Source organism: Lepeophtheirus salmonis, chromosome 5 (genome assembly GCF_016086655.4).
Source record: "Lepeophtheirus salmonis chromosome 5, UVic_Lsal_1.4, whole genome shotgun sequence".
Classification (NCBI taxonomy): Eukaryota; Metazoa; Arthropoda; class Copepoda; order Siphonostomatoida; family Caligidae; genus Lepeophtheirus; species Lepeophtheirus salmonis.
The window spans coordinates 27,386,734-27,404,760 of record NC_052135.2 but is presented as its reverse complement, the minus strand read 5'-3'; the positions used below and the strand labels follow the sequence as shown (position 1 = coordinate 27,404,760).

Genomic DNA, 18,027 nt, shown 5'->3' with positions numbered 1-18,027 from the left:
ACATCATATATATGCAGAAATTACTCTGATATCGATGACAATTCCACCCTGTGTCCAACAAGGACTTACAAGTTAATTATAACTCTGCAACAAATCCTTAAGTTTACTCTCCGTCTTTTCTGCGCACACACGAATGTTCAATTAGGTTTTGAATATTATTGAATCTAGTGGAAAAGGAAGTCCATTAAATAGGAGTTACAAAATAATGAGAACCGCTGCAGAAAAGAAAATTCATTCTTCGGATTACCAATTCAACAACAAAAAAAAAAGTATGGGTAAGCTAAAAAATACATCAGACTGCCATAACTAATTATGATTATAGTTGGTATCTTTGTAATTAAAAAATGGTTATTTTCACATACCTTAGGACGAAGAAAGTAGAACTTTAACAACCTTCAAGAAATCCTGAGGAAAATTCAGTAATTGTAGAGCTACAATGGTCCTTTGTAGTTTAACGATGATTTTTTGTGCAAAAACAGATGCTTTATTATGTGAACTCAAGAAAATAAAGAAGAATGATGTTATTTTGATATCTGGCGAAAATGAAGATTGAAGTTTTACAAAAGGTAGAAGAAGTACTGAAACGTTGTAGGAAAAAAATTATTACCCTATGAAAAGGAAAAATTCAATATGAATCAAAAGTTACATTTGCAGGTATGCTCATATCTATCGATGGTATCGAACCATATCCCCAAATAATTGATGGAATTATGAAGTTCTCAGCAAAAAATCTTAATTAATTAAAATCATTTATTTAATGATTAGCCAATTTCATTCAGACTACACAAAAGTTACAGCACTATTAAGAGAACTATTAAAGAAGAATGTTGAATATCAATGACAAAAATAACAAAAAAAGCTTTCGATGAGTCAAAAATAATTATGATATCACCATCAGTTTCAGCTCATTTTGACGTGAGCAAATTATGAAATTGGTTACTAACGGAAGTAAAAGTTTTGCTCTCACTCAACAGGATAAAAGTGGTAAATGGGATATAAATATTTAATTCAAATTGGTTCTCCTGCCGAATTACGATATTCAGTAATAGAGTTTGAATGTGTATCTATTGCCTAGAGCATGGAAAAATGTTTGCGCTATTAAAGGTGATAATTTCTGTTTCAAAACAGATCATAAACCTATAGAAGGTATATTCAACCGACATGATACATTAAATCCACGATTAGTAAGATTTTCAGAGCGCACTACACCTTATAACTTCCCAGGTAAGTGAATTTCTGGTAAAATAACATATTTTTACAGATGCATTGTCACGATCTCCAGTTTCCATACTAGATCAACCATTAAAAATTTAATTGAAAAAGTAGATTATAATTATGGTAAATTTAAGAAAACCTAAGCCGGATTCCAGAATATCCCAAGTGCAAATTGTGATTCTATAGGTGAACTTATGTTCAGAAGAAAACCAATATACGAGAATGATAAATATAATTTATATCATTCTATGTAGACTTTGAAAGAGAGTGGACGTGTTATTTACTTCTCTAGAAATTGATAATAGTTTAATCTAGAAATTAGTGACATTTTGAGAGTTTTGTGAAATCATAAGATTCAGCGTTCTTCAAGGATTCTAGTTAGATCCTTTATTTTTTGTTTTTAAGAGCAGAAATATGGATATCCCAGAATAATAATTTTTTTTACTTCTTTCGCCTCAACACCTGAAATAAAATGCGTTGTTTGTTCACTCATAGTAATTATTTTTGAACAACAATAAGTTGGTGTGTGTGTACGTTGTTATAATAAATAAGAAATAAGAAGAGAGTGCCTACAAGAACAAGAAAAACGAACCGGTTATTTTATTTATTTTTTCTTTAATTACGGCAAAAACCGATTTTTTTAGTGATTCCTTTTAAGTTTGTCAGCTAATTTCTTGTGAAATGAATAGCTAAAAATTAATGAATCCTCAAGTGGGGCTCATTCTCAATATAATTGTCTAAATGCATTAAAAAAAGATCTAGCCGCAATGGCTATTAAAAGCAAGATTATGATAGACCTGAAGACGATTGATGGTGATCGTTCATCAAAGCAGTGACGAGAAAGCAGAAGAGATTCCTACAAATACAGAAAGATTTTCTACAAAGGAGAGTACTGAATTCCCGAGATAAATTCAATTCAATAGACGAAGAAGGAGGCTCTTATTGGAATCCTCAAACGCTGTTCGTCTGAAAGATGGAAAGCTATGTTAAGAAAACATCAAGAGGTGCTTCAGAAGCCATCTCGGATATATAAGCCCCAGAAGTCTAAAAATATTTCAAAAAAGATCTTCCAGCCTTAGAGAAGATTCATTATAGAAGAGATCGAAAGAGAATAGTTTATCTGAATAACAGTTATGCAGGAGAAACAGGGCTTTTTGTGTACCAACAACTTTGTAATTGCAAATATTCATACTTTCATCGATTATGCAATTTAATTTTGAAAAAAAAAAAAAACCAAAAAAAAAACAGACCAGCTGCATTCAAAGAAAATTTAGGAATTGATCGCTTAATTTTTCTCAATATCTGTGGAGGAAAATCGCGTTAAGTCAGAACGTTCTATTGAAAAGACTAATGATCTTAAAACCAGATTTTGTCTATCTGCAAAATGTTAAGAGGCTAGTTTCCTCTTCATGTGGAAAAAATTGTACTTAGTTATTCCCTAGTTATTTTAGCTATTTCGACACTGACTCTGGTGTAAAACGTGGAGCTCTTAGCTGTTTTTTTTTCAAGATTGTTAAATGTTCAAATTTGTGTTCAAGTTTTTTACAGAATAAGTGGCATAAGATCTGAATTACTTCGGCAAATCAAGATTTTTTCCCGAAACAAGAATTCGGGAATAGGTTTAGTTTTGGCTTCATCTCGTTTTATTGATAAAACAACGAAAGCAAAATACCTCATAGAACCCTCATCTGACCAAAACATCTTACAATGGGATTTCAAGTATGACTATAAAATGAAATAATTCAAAATGCCTCGCTGGATCTTGGAGTATGAAGATTTTCATCAAAGTCTGCAACGTAGGCCTACCGTAAATTTTGATCTCGTATTATCTGCTTCTCGGATAGTTTTGCGACTTAATAATATTATTCAAGTTACTACCAGAAATTTTCTTAATCGAAGAAGAGGAGCAAGCGGAAAATTTAACGCTAACTTAATTTTTCAAAAGCTTTTGACTCTAGCAGGCACATTTTTATTATAAAGACTGTTAAGAAAATCTTACTTATGAAATTTTATTACCCAATTAGGGCTTTATTTTTTAATGGAGCTCCAAAAATACCTACAGGTGGGTGGGAGAGTAAATCAATTAAATTTAAGAGAAGTTGCCGACAAGGATGCCCCGTTCTTCCTTTACTTTTCCTTGCAACAATTGAAGAACTCAGTATTATTATCAAAATGAAATATGGCAGTTTTGGTATTCAACTAGGATCGATCAGGAAAATAATTGATCTGTATGCGGATGATGTGACTCTTATGGTAGAGGCTAAATCGGAGAAGCAACTTATTAAAGGTTGCTTAGAGAAGTTTGAGATAAAGGCTGGCCTTTCAGCCAATAAGTATAAAACAGCAATACTACCAATTGGTAAGTGGACTCCGATATCTTACACCAAAGTTCGAAGATACGTAATACGATAAAAATTTGAGGTTTTTGGGGTTAAATGGGACAGACACGGAGTAACGTTAATAAACTATAATTCCCTTAATAGTTTGATCAAAAAAAAATAGTGGAGTGAACAAATTTTAAATTACCAAGTGATCGACTTATATGACACACAAGTAGTTACATGGATCTTGTATAAAGCTACTTCGTCTCTGGTAATTGAAGAGCATTCGATTAAGGAGGAAAAAAGTTTGCTTGAAAAGTTATTTTATAAATCGTCCATTCCGTCATTAAAAAGAAGCAAGGAACAACTTGGAAGTGGACATGTCACGATTTCTACTACCTATCTTGCCTAAAATTTACAAAAAGATTTTTCTTACTTTCTTAATGAACCCAGATGTTGTTTGGAGGTCTTTGTATTTCCTCGAGTAAGACTTTTTTGGAACGAAAATGATAAATTCGCTGGATAGTATAATTATTTTCTTTCATTGAGGTAGCTCATAGAATTTTGTGGTTGAACCATGTGGTTTTTGACTCGAACTCGACAATAGAGTAATACATAAGAACAGAGGAAATAGAGATTTCTTTAAAAACCATGAAAATCCCATAATCATGGAAAGGGAAGTGTTGGATAATAACGTAATTTCGATTCATTATGTATATATGATGATATTTACTCGAAAGGGAACTTTTTTTTTTTCCTTAAAACTTTATCACGATATTTAACAAAGATAAAAATAGGCAAATCCTAAATCATTAGTTTTAGATTTCTAACTTTTTTGGGTATTTTATGTTTTTCTTTGTTGTTGGAATTTTTTATTGATCTTAATTTTTAATATTTATTTATTGTTTAGATTTTTAGTTCAATTTTGTAACTAACTCTTTGAAAATTTGTTTTACACTACAATGTTTATTCATATTTTTACTAAATGTAATTTCTCAATTTATTGTGATATATATTTTTATATTATATATTGTAAAATAAAGACGTAAAAAAAACAAAAAAAAACGAGAATTTCTTCCAAAAGGGGGAAAATGTCCAATAGTATTATCGAAAGATTTCACATGACTTTGAAGAGTTTTCATGCTTAAAGAATGAACCAGTAAGGTGAGTCTTGGTTAGGCGCTCTTCCATTCGTGCTATTGGGCCTTCGTTCTGCCATTCCATCTATTACAGGAGCAACATTTTCTCCCATGCACTATATCGTAGATTCAGATCCAATGCTACTGTTATCGTTAACTGAACGTACTTGTGCTCCCAAAAAAGAAAGCTTTTTAAGAGCTTCAACGATTTGCTCCACCAAAGTTATTCCCAAGCCTTTAGCAAGAATTAGGGTTGTGTTGGAAGCTCTTAAGAAATCGAATTATGCGTTTGTTAGAAATAAGCCAATAAACCATCCCCGGCTTCTACATATTTGGACCCTTTTGAAGTGTTGTCTAAGTCAGACAGAACCTTTAGTCTTGGGACATCGAACAGACTTCGTGGCAATAGACCGTTTAAAGCCGGATTTCATTTAATCGATATTCCGTTGTACCTTATTTAATTTTTTTGCATGTCACTCATTTAACTTATACAGTTTTTTTACATAGAAATTAATGGGTCGTAATTGACGCAGACTCTTGGGAGAGTATTGTAAGACTTATCAGACGAGAAAGGTTTAGATTCCTTTTATTTATATTATTTTTAAGAACTGCTACATGCTACATCTAGAGCCAAATAGGGTATTGAGGCCTAGAAAAAAGATTCATAAGGACGCTGCCATCCAGGATGTTTGATGATAATTTATACTGAAATACTATGTAATTATGACTCCCATTCATGTTACTCCAACTTGAAAAAATAAAATGTTTAAATGTTTGTCATTAATTCTAATGATTAAATGCTGATTTATAAACAATTGATTCCGTTTACTATGAGGATGTTACAAGAGTTGGCTCGAATTGTGATGCTTAAAGAAGAAAAGGAGTCTGAAATTAATCTAACATCAATTAATGACCTATTTATTTATGCAGTATGTCGCAAATAATTGAACATTTTATCCTTAAAAATTTGAGTAACATGAATGGGAATCATAATTACATGAATCATCATCAGATATATTTATTTATTTTTTTGGCGAAATGGGATTCAACAAAGTGTCCTAGAATCAATTACATATATACATATTTATATATATATATATGCAATATTCACTTAATTTAATTCTTGAAGTCATCATGGATATCCCTACAACTATTGTTGTGTCATTTCTTATTTAGGGCAAAAACAGTCTCTTCCTGTCTTGTTCAGTATCGGTCTGGTTCAGTTCAGTCCAAAAGCTTATATAGCTCTGCTCTAGATGACATCACTCAACTATAATTCTTCTTTTTTATCAGTTCTAGTACTGACAGTCCGAAGGACCAACAGTCGTAAGAACCGGTCCCAAGGACCAACAGTCGTAAGAACCGGTCCCAAGGACTGAGAAACTCAATCCTAAGACTGGACTAGACCTAATATATAAGGATTGACGCAACACTTCCTAAAATTTACCAACAATGTTATATACCTAATTACTTATATAAATAGTTTTATTTTATATATATACTAGCTGAGGGTACACACGTTACAGAGCTGAATAGAGTGGAGTATAAACAAAGACTGAATGTTGGAGAAAAAAGACAGAGAGAGGGATGTAGAAAGAGACAGTGGGAGGAGAAAAGAAAGGGGATATACAGAGAGAGAGGTATATGGAATGAGGCAGAAGGATAAAAGAAGAAGGGAGAGACAAAGAGAAGGGAAAATAGATTTTATTTTGGTAAAAACAGCCTCTTAATGACCTCAGAGGTGCAAAAATACTACTAGTGACGCCACTGCATACAACTATTCATTATAATTCTTTGGTCTGTTTTTTTTATCACATTTTTTATTATTAATATCAATTCAATTTCTCACAATAAATATATTTTTTCCCTTCCACACGATTCTACTCTTTTTTATTATTATTGGGTACTTTTCATTGCCAAATAATATAAAACATCTATCTATCTACCTACCTGCATTTATTTTTTCTTGGTTTTGATTAATTTTTCTTTGAAGTAAATATTTTTTTACTTCTTAACAATATAAAAGCGTTTTAATCCATAGCATTTATGAGAATGTTGCATTTTTAAATACTGGCACACATCCCTTTTGTCTTACTCGGTACTTTTCTATGTAATTATATTGATAACCAATATGTAGATTCATTTATTGAAAAATAGTATAGCATATGAAGTACTAGCGGTATTACCCTGTATTGTTCGGAGTTATTAGGCGTCGACGAACAGACACACCTTTCTTTAAAGATATAGATTTACTTTATCTTTCATAATAATACTAAGATATACTTCCCTTATACTGAGATGTTATCTACTCAAGCATGAAAGAATGATGAAAGTAGGGTTGGAAAATAAAAAATACTCTCTTGATTGCAAGCTACAAACAGTTTAAATAGTTTTTACAATTATATGATTATATATGCATAATTTATAAAAAGAAACTATTTAATGTCCTGTTCTAATTATGTAGTATATCATAATATTAGCTAGAGTATGATTGCCCGGCATTGACAAGGACATTGATAAATTTAATTATTTTACATAATATAAATGAAAAAATAAAGACATTAAGAAATTAAAATTAATTCTGAACTCTTCTATTTTTTTTAAAGGAGATTAAAAGGTAAAAAATATTTATGTTGAACTATCGTTCACTCATCTTTCATATTATTGTTAAAAATCTTTTTTCTTACTTTTAATGTGAGGAGAGTTGTTCTATATAAATTTTGACCTGGAGGAGCTTTGTCTACGAGGGAAGTAGTTTTTGTCATAAAACTATCATATTTATGGGCCAGATCTATTAGACCTTTAGTTGCTTCAAGGGCCAAATAAAACTACATAATTAAATATATATATCAATGTTTGTTATAAATATACTATTTTTATTAGAATTAAATTTTTTGATTGCTATTTGAGATTTTTAATTTATACTTTAATGAAAATAAAGAGTTTTTAGTTAACTTTATGCTGCAATTTGTTACTTTATATCTCTTTCTCTTGATAAAAAAAATTAATTAGTTCAGATGACGTTGGATTGATTTTGCTTTAAAAGCTTTACCATGGAGAAAATGTAGTACATACTTGTAGATAACAAATAATTTTTTACGCCTTTTCAATCAAGGAACGTAATTCTTCAATGTATAGGTATGTTGTATATACTTTTGTATATGTGTAGCTCCATAAAAAAAAAAAAAAAAAAAAAAAAAAAAAAAAAAAAAAAACGTCGTCGCTCTTACTCCCCCTGTCTACTCATTTATATATCCTTCAAGAAGAAGAAAAAAAAGAGTATTTAGTTAAGAGCCTTTACTCGCGTTGAAAAGGTCCTCTTTTTTTTTTTGATAAGAGATAAATACAAAGAAAGGAGGTAACATCCCTATTTAACTTTTAATATTACTAATGAGACTTGCATTCAATCAATATGTTGAATTTGGTGCATATCTATATTGATTCAGAAATAAGATACACATAACACAAAAAAAAACATCAACTAAAAAACATATTTGAACTTTTACATAAATTACAAAATTCATCAACTTATAGAAATTTTAAATAGTTTTAAACCAAATGAAGAACATTCAGGAATGGATTCACGTCAAATTCTTTCTTTTGCTCTTTCAAATCATAGGTAAGAAATCAAGTTCTTTTTATGCCTAAGTATTATTTCATTCCTTAAAGAGCTCAATAACTGCAGCCTGGAAAAAATATGGCTTTAAAAATAATCATTTAAGACAAAACTGAATTTTTTTTAACCTCAAACCGAGTTTCAGCTGTAGTATTTAACTTAAAATTGTTTTCCTCACTCATTTAAAATCAATTCCATTAGTATAATAAATATGATAATATCATAACTGACTATAAATAAATTCTTCAAAAGTAAAAACTAATTTTGCATTACTCCTAAAATAAAAAACTGGACAATTTCTAGAAAAACAGAGCATAAATAATAATTATTTTCATTCATAATGTCGATATAGATAAGGTATCCAAAAAAACCTTAACTATTAAAGTTGCCTTTACTTATAAAACTAAAGCTCTAGTTTCCATCTTATAATGATCACTAAGAGAGGTTGAAGAAAAACAAAATTAAACTAAACTAAACTTAGAACGCAGGGAATAAAAGTTTTTGATAATTGAATAATGTAGTTATTGCTTTTTCTTTTTTTTGTTATTATTCTAAATTCTTATTTACATCATGTAAATCGAATTATGTATGTTTTAGACTAAACAATTCGTATAAACGTATGACGCTGATGCATAATTTGAATATGATTTAAACTAATTATTGTGCCCAAATCAGCTTCTTAAATCATCTTTTTGTATAATTTAATGGGGATTTCAAAGGATATATGAGAAAAATAGATTGAGATATGTGGTTTGTCTACACAAAAACAAGCTAGAATTATTTTTCCCAAAATTAAGTGTGGATTGCAATTCTATTATTTGACGAAATATATATCAACAAATTACTCTTATTAACACACTGTAGACACCGTACATTGTACTGAAAGTAGAAAAAAAATATCAAAACAATAAAAGAATAGGAAATTGATAAATTTTGTTTAAAAGGCCTTATCAAGGCCAATTGATGTTTATTAAATCAAATAAAGGTTTTAAATTATGGCTAAAATTCTTGGATATCGAACCTCATCCCACAAATTTGAATATAGGGCCTATTAAATACTCAAATTTGTATATGAATTATTCGGTTGTATACATATAAGAAGTAAAAAAAATATATTTGAACTTTCTCTTTTTCTTGAATACTAATAATATGTTGATGAACTAAATAGATGAGTAGACTCTTTATAATTCTTTTTATGATTTGTTTAATAAGTTTATAAAGCCATTGACAAAAAAACGACTGAATTACCTCAAGAGACAGGAATAGGGATATTTCCAAGGGGAAACTCACGGAAATCAACACTTGATGTGAATATTTGGAAAATTTTCGAAAGAGCTGGTAATGTGAATTACCAAGAATCGATAATTTAATAGAAATTTGATATAACGTTTTTCAAAATGCCTTTGATCACCATTAAAACACAACTCTGTTAAACTTTTTTGAGGATATCCCAACAGAAATGTTCATTTGACGAATATTAAATCAACATGAACTTTCAAGAAATAATTTATAAGATATTTTGACGTTTTATACATTTGACATTATAATGAGTTAAACCGAGTATAGGTATATTTATAAATCATTATTTTTTTTCTACCTGCATTTTCTGATGTGTATGAAAAAAATTATCAGAGCCATAATATTTCATACAATATTCTTCAATGTACATGTATACCAGACCTTCGTTTGATCTTTTAACCCCAATTTTTTTTTGTAAATCTTCCCTTATTTTTGATCTTTAATGAGTAGGTTTTTTATAACTTCCATATTTTATTTTGCCACATTCTCTTCCTTTAAAATGTTGATATAGAACCATTCCACATTAATTAAAATAATATATTTTAATATTTTTTAACAAATTTATAAGTATTATACTCTAAAAAATATCATGGATTATATTAATAGGGATGGATGTCGAGTATGTAATGACTCACTTATTGGAATGGGTAAAACGTAGAGAAATACCTATAGTTTTAATATATAAAAAAAGACAAACGGGTGGGATGCGTGCTCTTTTTTCTTTTTTGTTCATTATTTGATAAATCGTCGCGGTGTTAACAACTCACTCTGAGTGATGAATTCCTTCCTACATTTGCTTTATTTTTTAAAGATTTATAATAAAATAATATAAATGTTTAATTATAATTTAGAATATTTTTCCTGCACTAATACTACTATAAAAGATGGGTTCTCCTTACTATAGCAGTAATACATTTAATCTTTCTAATCATATGGCGGGACGGCTGATGTTATTGAAGATCTTACCTTAGTAGTACCATATGCCTCGCTCTTGCATTCTCCTCACACACACTCTCTCTCTGAAAATCCCATCCATAGTAATTTGTATTTTATACATAATTGCACGAGAAAAATGATACCCTTAACCTGGTTTAAAAAAAAAAAGGATTTTAATAAAATTTCATATGTTAAATAAACTAATATTTAAAAACTCCGGAAACAAGGAAAATATTATTAATGGAACTATTACAAAGGCTCAGCATATCTTGTATGCGAAACACGCTTCCTCGGACTATGAAATTTCCGGTGTTTTATCCGTTGTGAAACTTCACCTTTGTGTTTTAGAAAGGATAGTCCTTTTATAAACATCTACAGTGCTGTGTTTTCTTTTAAGTTTTTGTCTTTATCTTTGCGTGATTTGTTAATTTTTGTTTTTATTTTATGTTTATGACAAAATTTTAGTGTTTTTTCGTTTTAATGGACGTGTGTATTTTTTTAAAATTTGTATTATTGATTTCAATATTTTTTTTTATAGTCCTACTATTAAATTGAATTATAAATAAGCCTCGTTGGCCAAAAGAAAAAAACATATTTCAAAACTCAAAAATGAAATTTCAGATCTGTAACTCAATCTAACTCTGAGTTATGAGCTTCTTTTCATGATAAATTTCTTCAAAAATTGTTTATGATACCATAGCGTTTTGGCTTGTAGTTCGTAAACCACTCATCTGATGAATTCATGTAATAGATCATGTGATTGGCATTTAATTATGCAGCAAGACCCTTACAACATTTTTTTGATATTTAAAAAAAAAAAAAGTATAGTTGACCTTGAATATCTCAAACAAAATATACACTAATATATCTTTTATTAGAACAAGATAAAATAAATTCTTCAATTTAAAAAAATATATATGAGGTTAATATTTAATTTACTTAAATTACTACAACAGTAAAGATTTGAATTACAAAAATTGTCTACAAAATAAGACTAATTAATTGACATGTATGTCATATAACATATGAATAATACTTATTTATTTTATTCTCATTTTAAATCACAAATATCAATATTATTTATGGTACAAATGATACTTTGGGAAAATTTTCATTTGGAGAATTGTACTTCGGCGAAATTTCATTCTGCAAAAAATTTTCAGCCAATTGTTCTTGAACCAAAATACACAACTCGAATTGTTTAACTATTAAAATGGTAGTTAAGTTCAATTATTTATGAGTTTTAACCCATTTATACAAAAAAAGGTTTAATTAAACCATTGGTTTTGGTTGATATTTAGATTCTAATAATACTATTTGTACCAGATGTCGGAGTCAAAAGTTTAGCTTGATATTCCTATTTATCTTAAAGATAAACTCATTTAAACTTTTTTTTAAACCAATGTATAAAAAATGTTAATTACATCTCTTATCATTTGCAGACTCTGATGTATTTTTAGCAGAGTTATACTGGAACCCCAGTCGAGTTTCAAATCTTTTTGTCAAAATTCCTAAAATATTTTCATTCAGCCAAGTTCAAGTTCCCAGAAAATAATATACATTTTAAAAAGTACTCGATGGGGAGTGCCCTTCCCCCTGTTGCAATGCCACATGTCTCATTCCAATTGGAGTCTTAACTCCAAGTCTGGTTATATTAAAACCCTGAAAATTAGTTGCACACTTTGGTGTGAATACGCTTATTCAGGATCCTCGTAATTACATATATTTTTTCTTGATAATAATAATATTCAATCTTATTTGTATCATAAAGACTTTTTTTTTTATTTTTAATATTAAAAAGGGATGAATTCGAAATTTCATATAAAATATGGAAGAAGTATATAAATACATATATGATATATATCCTTTTTGCTATAAAATATAAAAATTTACACTCACACAAAATGATGAAGTTTTAAGAACTTGAATATACGATGCACAAAATATAGTATATACAATGTGTACATATACAACATTAATATATGCTCATTTCTTTAAAAATGAATAATTGTGTTACAAATCTTATGCTAAATGCAATTATGTTAAAAAAGTCTTATGACAAATGAATACACCATTTACAATGTTTACTATACTGACAGAGAAGTCAAGAAAAAACGTAGTTACGAGATTTAATAAGGAAAAATTACAAGGATATATCAGAGTGAGATTTTTGTTGATATCCTTCCTCTCACAGGTTCTTGCAGCGGATGCAATAAAATGTCATGACAGCTAAGTTTATCTCCTTCCAAACATACTTCAAATTGTCAGGATTACCCAGATCATTTTCGTTTCTTTTTATTTTAACATACCGGCAGGATATATTTTATGTATCACTGGTTATGTTACACCAAATAAGTTCTTGATTATGTACAAATGAAATATACTCGTAGATACACGTATGATAAAATAGCCTATTCCTCATCATCATCACTCTTTCTCTCACATGTAGAATAGTGATGTACTATTTGAAAACTAATAATGCATTGTCTTATTTTCTAATGAAAGTTAATTCCCTAAAAATTATTATTTTTCTATTATTTAATACCAAAATAATACTTGAAATATAAAGTATTGATAAACGATAAAAAGTTTGTACGTAATTTCTAACAAAAGTGAAATTTCTTTGTAAATCAAATAACTAATATTAATTATCCATAATTCGATATGATAAATTTGAAAATAGGTTTTGAAGAAACTAGATATTATATAGATATTATATTTATCTATAAAATCTTCCACTACATTTTTTCCTCCTTCATAAGAAAATAATTATTTTATGCTCCATTTACTTTATATATTTCTTTGATTTAATTAGTTATGTTTAAGTTTTTTTTTGTTAAATGATGTAATAATGAGACTCGAAAAAAATTATATAAAAGAAAAAAAAAATACAATTTCTTATCTTTTATAAAAAAAAAATTCTTTTTATAAGCTACTACATTAACTAAATACATTTATTTAATTTTAGTTTATTATTACATATTTAAAAGGACTACAATACACATATTATGAAGTCTCTAAGGAAAAAAAATATACATATACCGGTAGTTCCATAAATACGCGACCTAATTTTTAAACGCTTATGTATATCTCGAGGTTCCGTGACCAGAAATAAAAAATTCCAGCACAAATAACTGGGTAAATCTTTTGGCTTTGTTTGTGTTTTTCTTACTCGCATCAAACAAAGTCGTTTACGATAAATGATGAGGCCAAACGTCCTATGGTTGCCACTCTCCTCCGCGCCGGTAGGTATGTCAAGGACTACTGTGTTCAAGGACCAGAAGCTTGTCAATGAGAGAAAAGATCTGAAGGAGGGTGTTCGGACCGGTAGACTACGGAAAATCAATGTGGATGAGGTGAAGGAGGCCTTTACAAAAACATTTGGCCACCTCAATCACCTGATTTGAATCCCCTTGACTACAGTGTGTGATGGCAATTTGAGAAGAAGGCCTGTGCTACCCGCCGCCCGAATTTGGACTCATTGAATGCCAGCGTCAATGAGTAATAGGCAGCCATGGAAGACCATTACATCATCAATTTGTGCACGGCCTCCCACGGGCGCTTGGAGGGTGTCATGCAGCTGATGGCGGTTATATTCAGTAATTATATTAAATTTTATACCAGAATAAATTCTCTATTATATAATTCTCAAAAAAAATACGTCATACGAATTTTATTACACATTTAATTATTTGCTACAAATAGTCCGCGTATTTATGCAACTACTGGTATAAACGAGTATATTCAAAAGGTAAGAGGACCAACTAATAAATAACTAATAACAGTTTAAATTGTAAACCATGTATTTCATGGTCTTTCAACTCTTTGTAATTCATATAAATTATAATATGCCATTGATAGTTAATATAGTGGAGTCACGAAACCCGTTCTGACGAGGCATAAGGCAGATTCCTCTCTCCTCCTAATAAAGGAAAAGTTTTGCTCTCATAGGCACTGAATAGATGAACATTAATAAAGTTGTCAAAAATATGACATTAGACGAGAGCAATACTTTTTGAGGGTGTAACCTCAACAGTGCTTTTTATTTTCTAAAGTTGTTATTATTATTATTTTACTCTTGAAGAAAGAACATAAAAGTATTAAGTAATCACTAGTAAACTAAGGACAAAGAGTAAAACTGAGGATTTGTTACAGAGTTATAAGTGTTAGTCCTTGTTGAACTCAGTGTAGAATTGAAGATCAACATTCAAGTAGTTTCAGCTAATTTTTTAGTGCTATTTAATAAGTGGGATTTTGTTGATTTCCTTCCTCTCACGGCTCCTTGCAGCTGATCTAATAAACATAGATCATTACATATCCTTTTTAGGTTTGTTTTATTTTTGTATATCGACAGGACATGTTTTTTTTAAATTTCGGACATTGCTATAATTATAAAGTTAAGATATTGACACTTTTTGTAGGTGCAACCTGAACAGTGTTTTCTTATTTATTAATTATTATCAAGAGAGAACATAAAACTAAAAAACAGAAATTGTCTAAAATCCCGTGAGTGTAAATCAAACAGAACAATATATGTTGGCATCTTTCATATCTGCTGACATAAATCACTATAACAACCATAGTGCTCCTTTCTCGTTAATAAGTTTGAATTTTCAAAATAAAGAGATATAATCTCACATATACGAATGTTATGTTACATAGCTATTTTTTTTTTTTTTTTTTTTTAACGACAGCGCTAATAATTTAAATCTTTTGAGTGAGGCAGTAGTGCTGATATATATATGTGCTCCATTTTCCCACTGTTATTTAATATGACTAGTTGAGCTTTCGCTACATACGCTCGTTACTACATTTTTTATTTCTTAGATCAAGTAGTCAGCAGTTCGAAAATGAGTCCTTCATATACAAAAAGAAACCTAAAAAAGGCTAAATAAGTTAATCTTACAAACTATTATTTATCTCTTAAATACTCCCAAACTATCATTGTTTCATTATTTCTCCACAATTTTTGAAATGAATTATGTATACTCTTAGGTATGTATTTCATAATATTAAATCCTATATAGTATTTTATTCGATACTGTATTAAAATATTGCTTGGTAATATTTTATTAAAAGCTTAGCTATAGATTTGAATTTGATACCCTAAAATTTTTCATAAAAATAATAAAATGGCTAACTATATGCATACATGTATACGACAAAGGATTAATAAAAAATAGTATTCCTGTCCTTTTGGATATGGAGCATATACAAAGTAAGGACTCAAAAATTAGAAAATTTAAAAAGCGTCAACTTCTACAAACTTTTATTTTGTGCTATATACATAAGCAAACTTTTGAAGCAAAAGTTGGTAATTTAACCATTTTCTACACTTTTTATTCAATATGTCACCCTCAATTCTGAATGATGGCTTCAATACGGCGACGAACAGAATTACAGTAGCCTCGATGAATTCCGAAGACAAGTTATTCCACTCATCCGTGATCACAGCCTTCAGTGCATTGACATTAGGTTTAGAAGCCTTGTTCGTCTTGCCCTCCAAGAAGCTCCAAACAGCAAAGTCCCGGGAGTCCACATCGGATGAGGACGAAGGCCAGAATTCAGGCCTCCAAAAGGCAGCCATGTTCTGTTTCCATACATGCTGCACCTTCTTGAATGGGTGTACCAGGCCGCCGTCTTGGTTAAACACATAGTTGTCCTTTGGGAACGTGTTCTTCAACCATGGCAAGACATGGTACCTAAGCACCTTGTGGTAGACGTCCGTGTTGACTTTCTCGTTGGCCTTGAAGAAGTTGGGGGGTATTTTGTTACAGTCGGACGCTACGACGCCGAGGGCCATGACATGAGCTGGATGTTTCTTCCTGAAGGTTCCCTCGACCTGAGCTCTTGATTCAGCCGAGAAACGATCATCTCTCCTGTTTAGAACAACGTTGACCGTGAAGATCGTACATCCTCTCCCGTTTTGCTTGTTTCTAGGACATTTTTGATAGCATAAAAACAAAACAAACATCAAATTGTAGCTATTTTTTAGCTATTTCGAATTGACAGCCTCGAAGAGGATTCTAACTTTAAGTCCTCGCCTTGTATAAGTATAACTAATTAATTTGTTTATTTATCAAAAATAATAAATTATAAACTAGTCATGAGGTATCAAGTGAGACGAGGGAATCTACAGCTGAAAAAAAAATACAAAGAATATTTTTGTGTTTCCAAGGTAATGGCGTGACAAACACACATATAGACAAACTTTACTTTATAAACATAGATAATTAAAAAGAAAATTAATACACAACCCCCTACTACTTGAATTAAAAACTAAAGCCTTAAAATAGTTTTTCAACTCTAATTGCCTACTTACTTATAGAAATAAGTTGAATTTATCAGTTGAAAAAAATAATTTTTACATTATTAATGGAAGTAGCAAGTTTTTTTACATCTTTATATCTTGATGAAAACTAATAGAGGAAGAAAAAAACTTTCTGAAAGAAGCTCAATTTATGATTTTTTCTTCATTTAAAAAAAAAATATTTTGTTTTATCAATATAATGTATGTACCACTATTACTTAATGTACAAGCAACCCTTTGTACAAAAAGTTCGTACAATTTGCTCTTTTTAATTTGATATCTTCTTATTACCTTCGCAACAAAGTTGAACGGAAGTTATGTTTTGCCTTTATTGGTATGTTTATCACCAGGATTACGGCAAAAGTTACAAATTGATTTTTATCAAACTTGGTAGGAAGATTATGTATGGTCATAGTAAAATATCCTTAAATTTTGAGATGTTAAGGTAACACAAAACGTTAATTAAAAATGCCTTATTGGCTATTACTTTGGAACATATCGAGATACAGAGCTCAAATTGGTGTCATATTGTATGTTAATAAAGACGCTTCATATAGCCAAAAATCTAACATCGAAAAAAAAAAATCATAGGAGGAGGTGTGCGCTCTACCAAGTACTCATTTTAGTTGTATTAGTTTTTTGTTTGTTTGTTTTTTCTTATAGTCAGAGTAAATTAATATTAAATGCTTCGACTAAAGAAGTTTCTACACAAAATTTGAAAATAATTTTGAGCTTCCGACTTACACACTTGTATATCATTCTTATATAAGCTTAATTCAGATGCACTATCGGACACACAATGTACAAATAGTCAATTTATGGAGTGTCAAGGCTTAAAAAATATTTTTTTTTACATACAAAAAAATCCCCATTTCTTTTTTACTGACATGCAGCTATATATTTCTTAGGGTGCTAGGAGATTTCACCCCAGTAACCTGTCTATTCATTCCTAGTAAAATTCATTCCCGGAAATATCAACCCCACTTTGAAAGGGGGGGGGGATGTATTTAGTGACGTTATACGTATTTGTTTTGTTTCTAAACTAATTAGTAGTTTTTGGGTAGGGCTGTACAGGACCAGAGATGATTAATGGAGTGTGTAGTAATGGAATAGTAGGATCCGTGGATTAATACCTTGGAAAAAAGAAGTAAATCCCCTCATTACTCCTCTTCTTCTTCATCGTCTACCTCT

The 18,027-nt window shown here is 29.9% G+C and overlaps 1 protein-coding gene across 3 annotated transcripts in view; it reads left to right on the top strand.

Moving 5' to 3' along the window:
- The first annotated feature begins 7,960 nt into the window (after positions 1-7,960).
- Positions 7,961-18,027, top strand: part of LOC121118616 (uncharacterized) — a 45,267-nt gene continuing 35,200 nt past the window's right edge. For 2 of the 3 annotated variants that reach the window (XM_040713195.2, XM_040713194.2), the window contains exon 1: positions 7,961-8,294. In XM_040713195.2, the coding sequence (XP_040569129.1) occupies positions 8,234-8,294 (61 nt within the window). In that variant the 5' untranslated portion in view covers positions 7,961-8,233. The remainder of the gene's footprint in view (positions 8,295-18,027) is intronic. The other variant, XM_071888507.1, reaches the window with a different exon arrangement.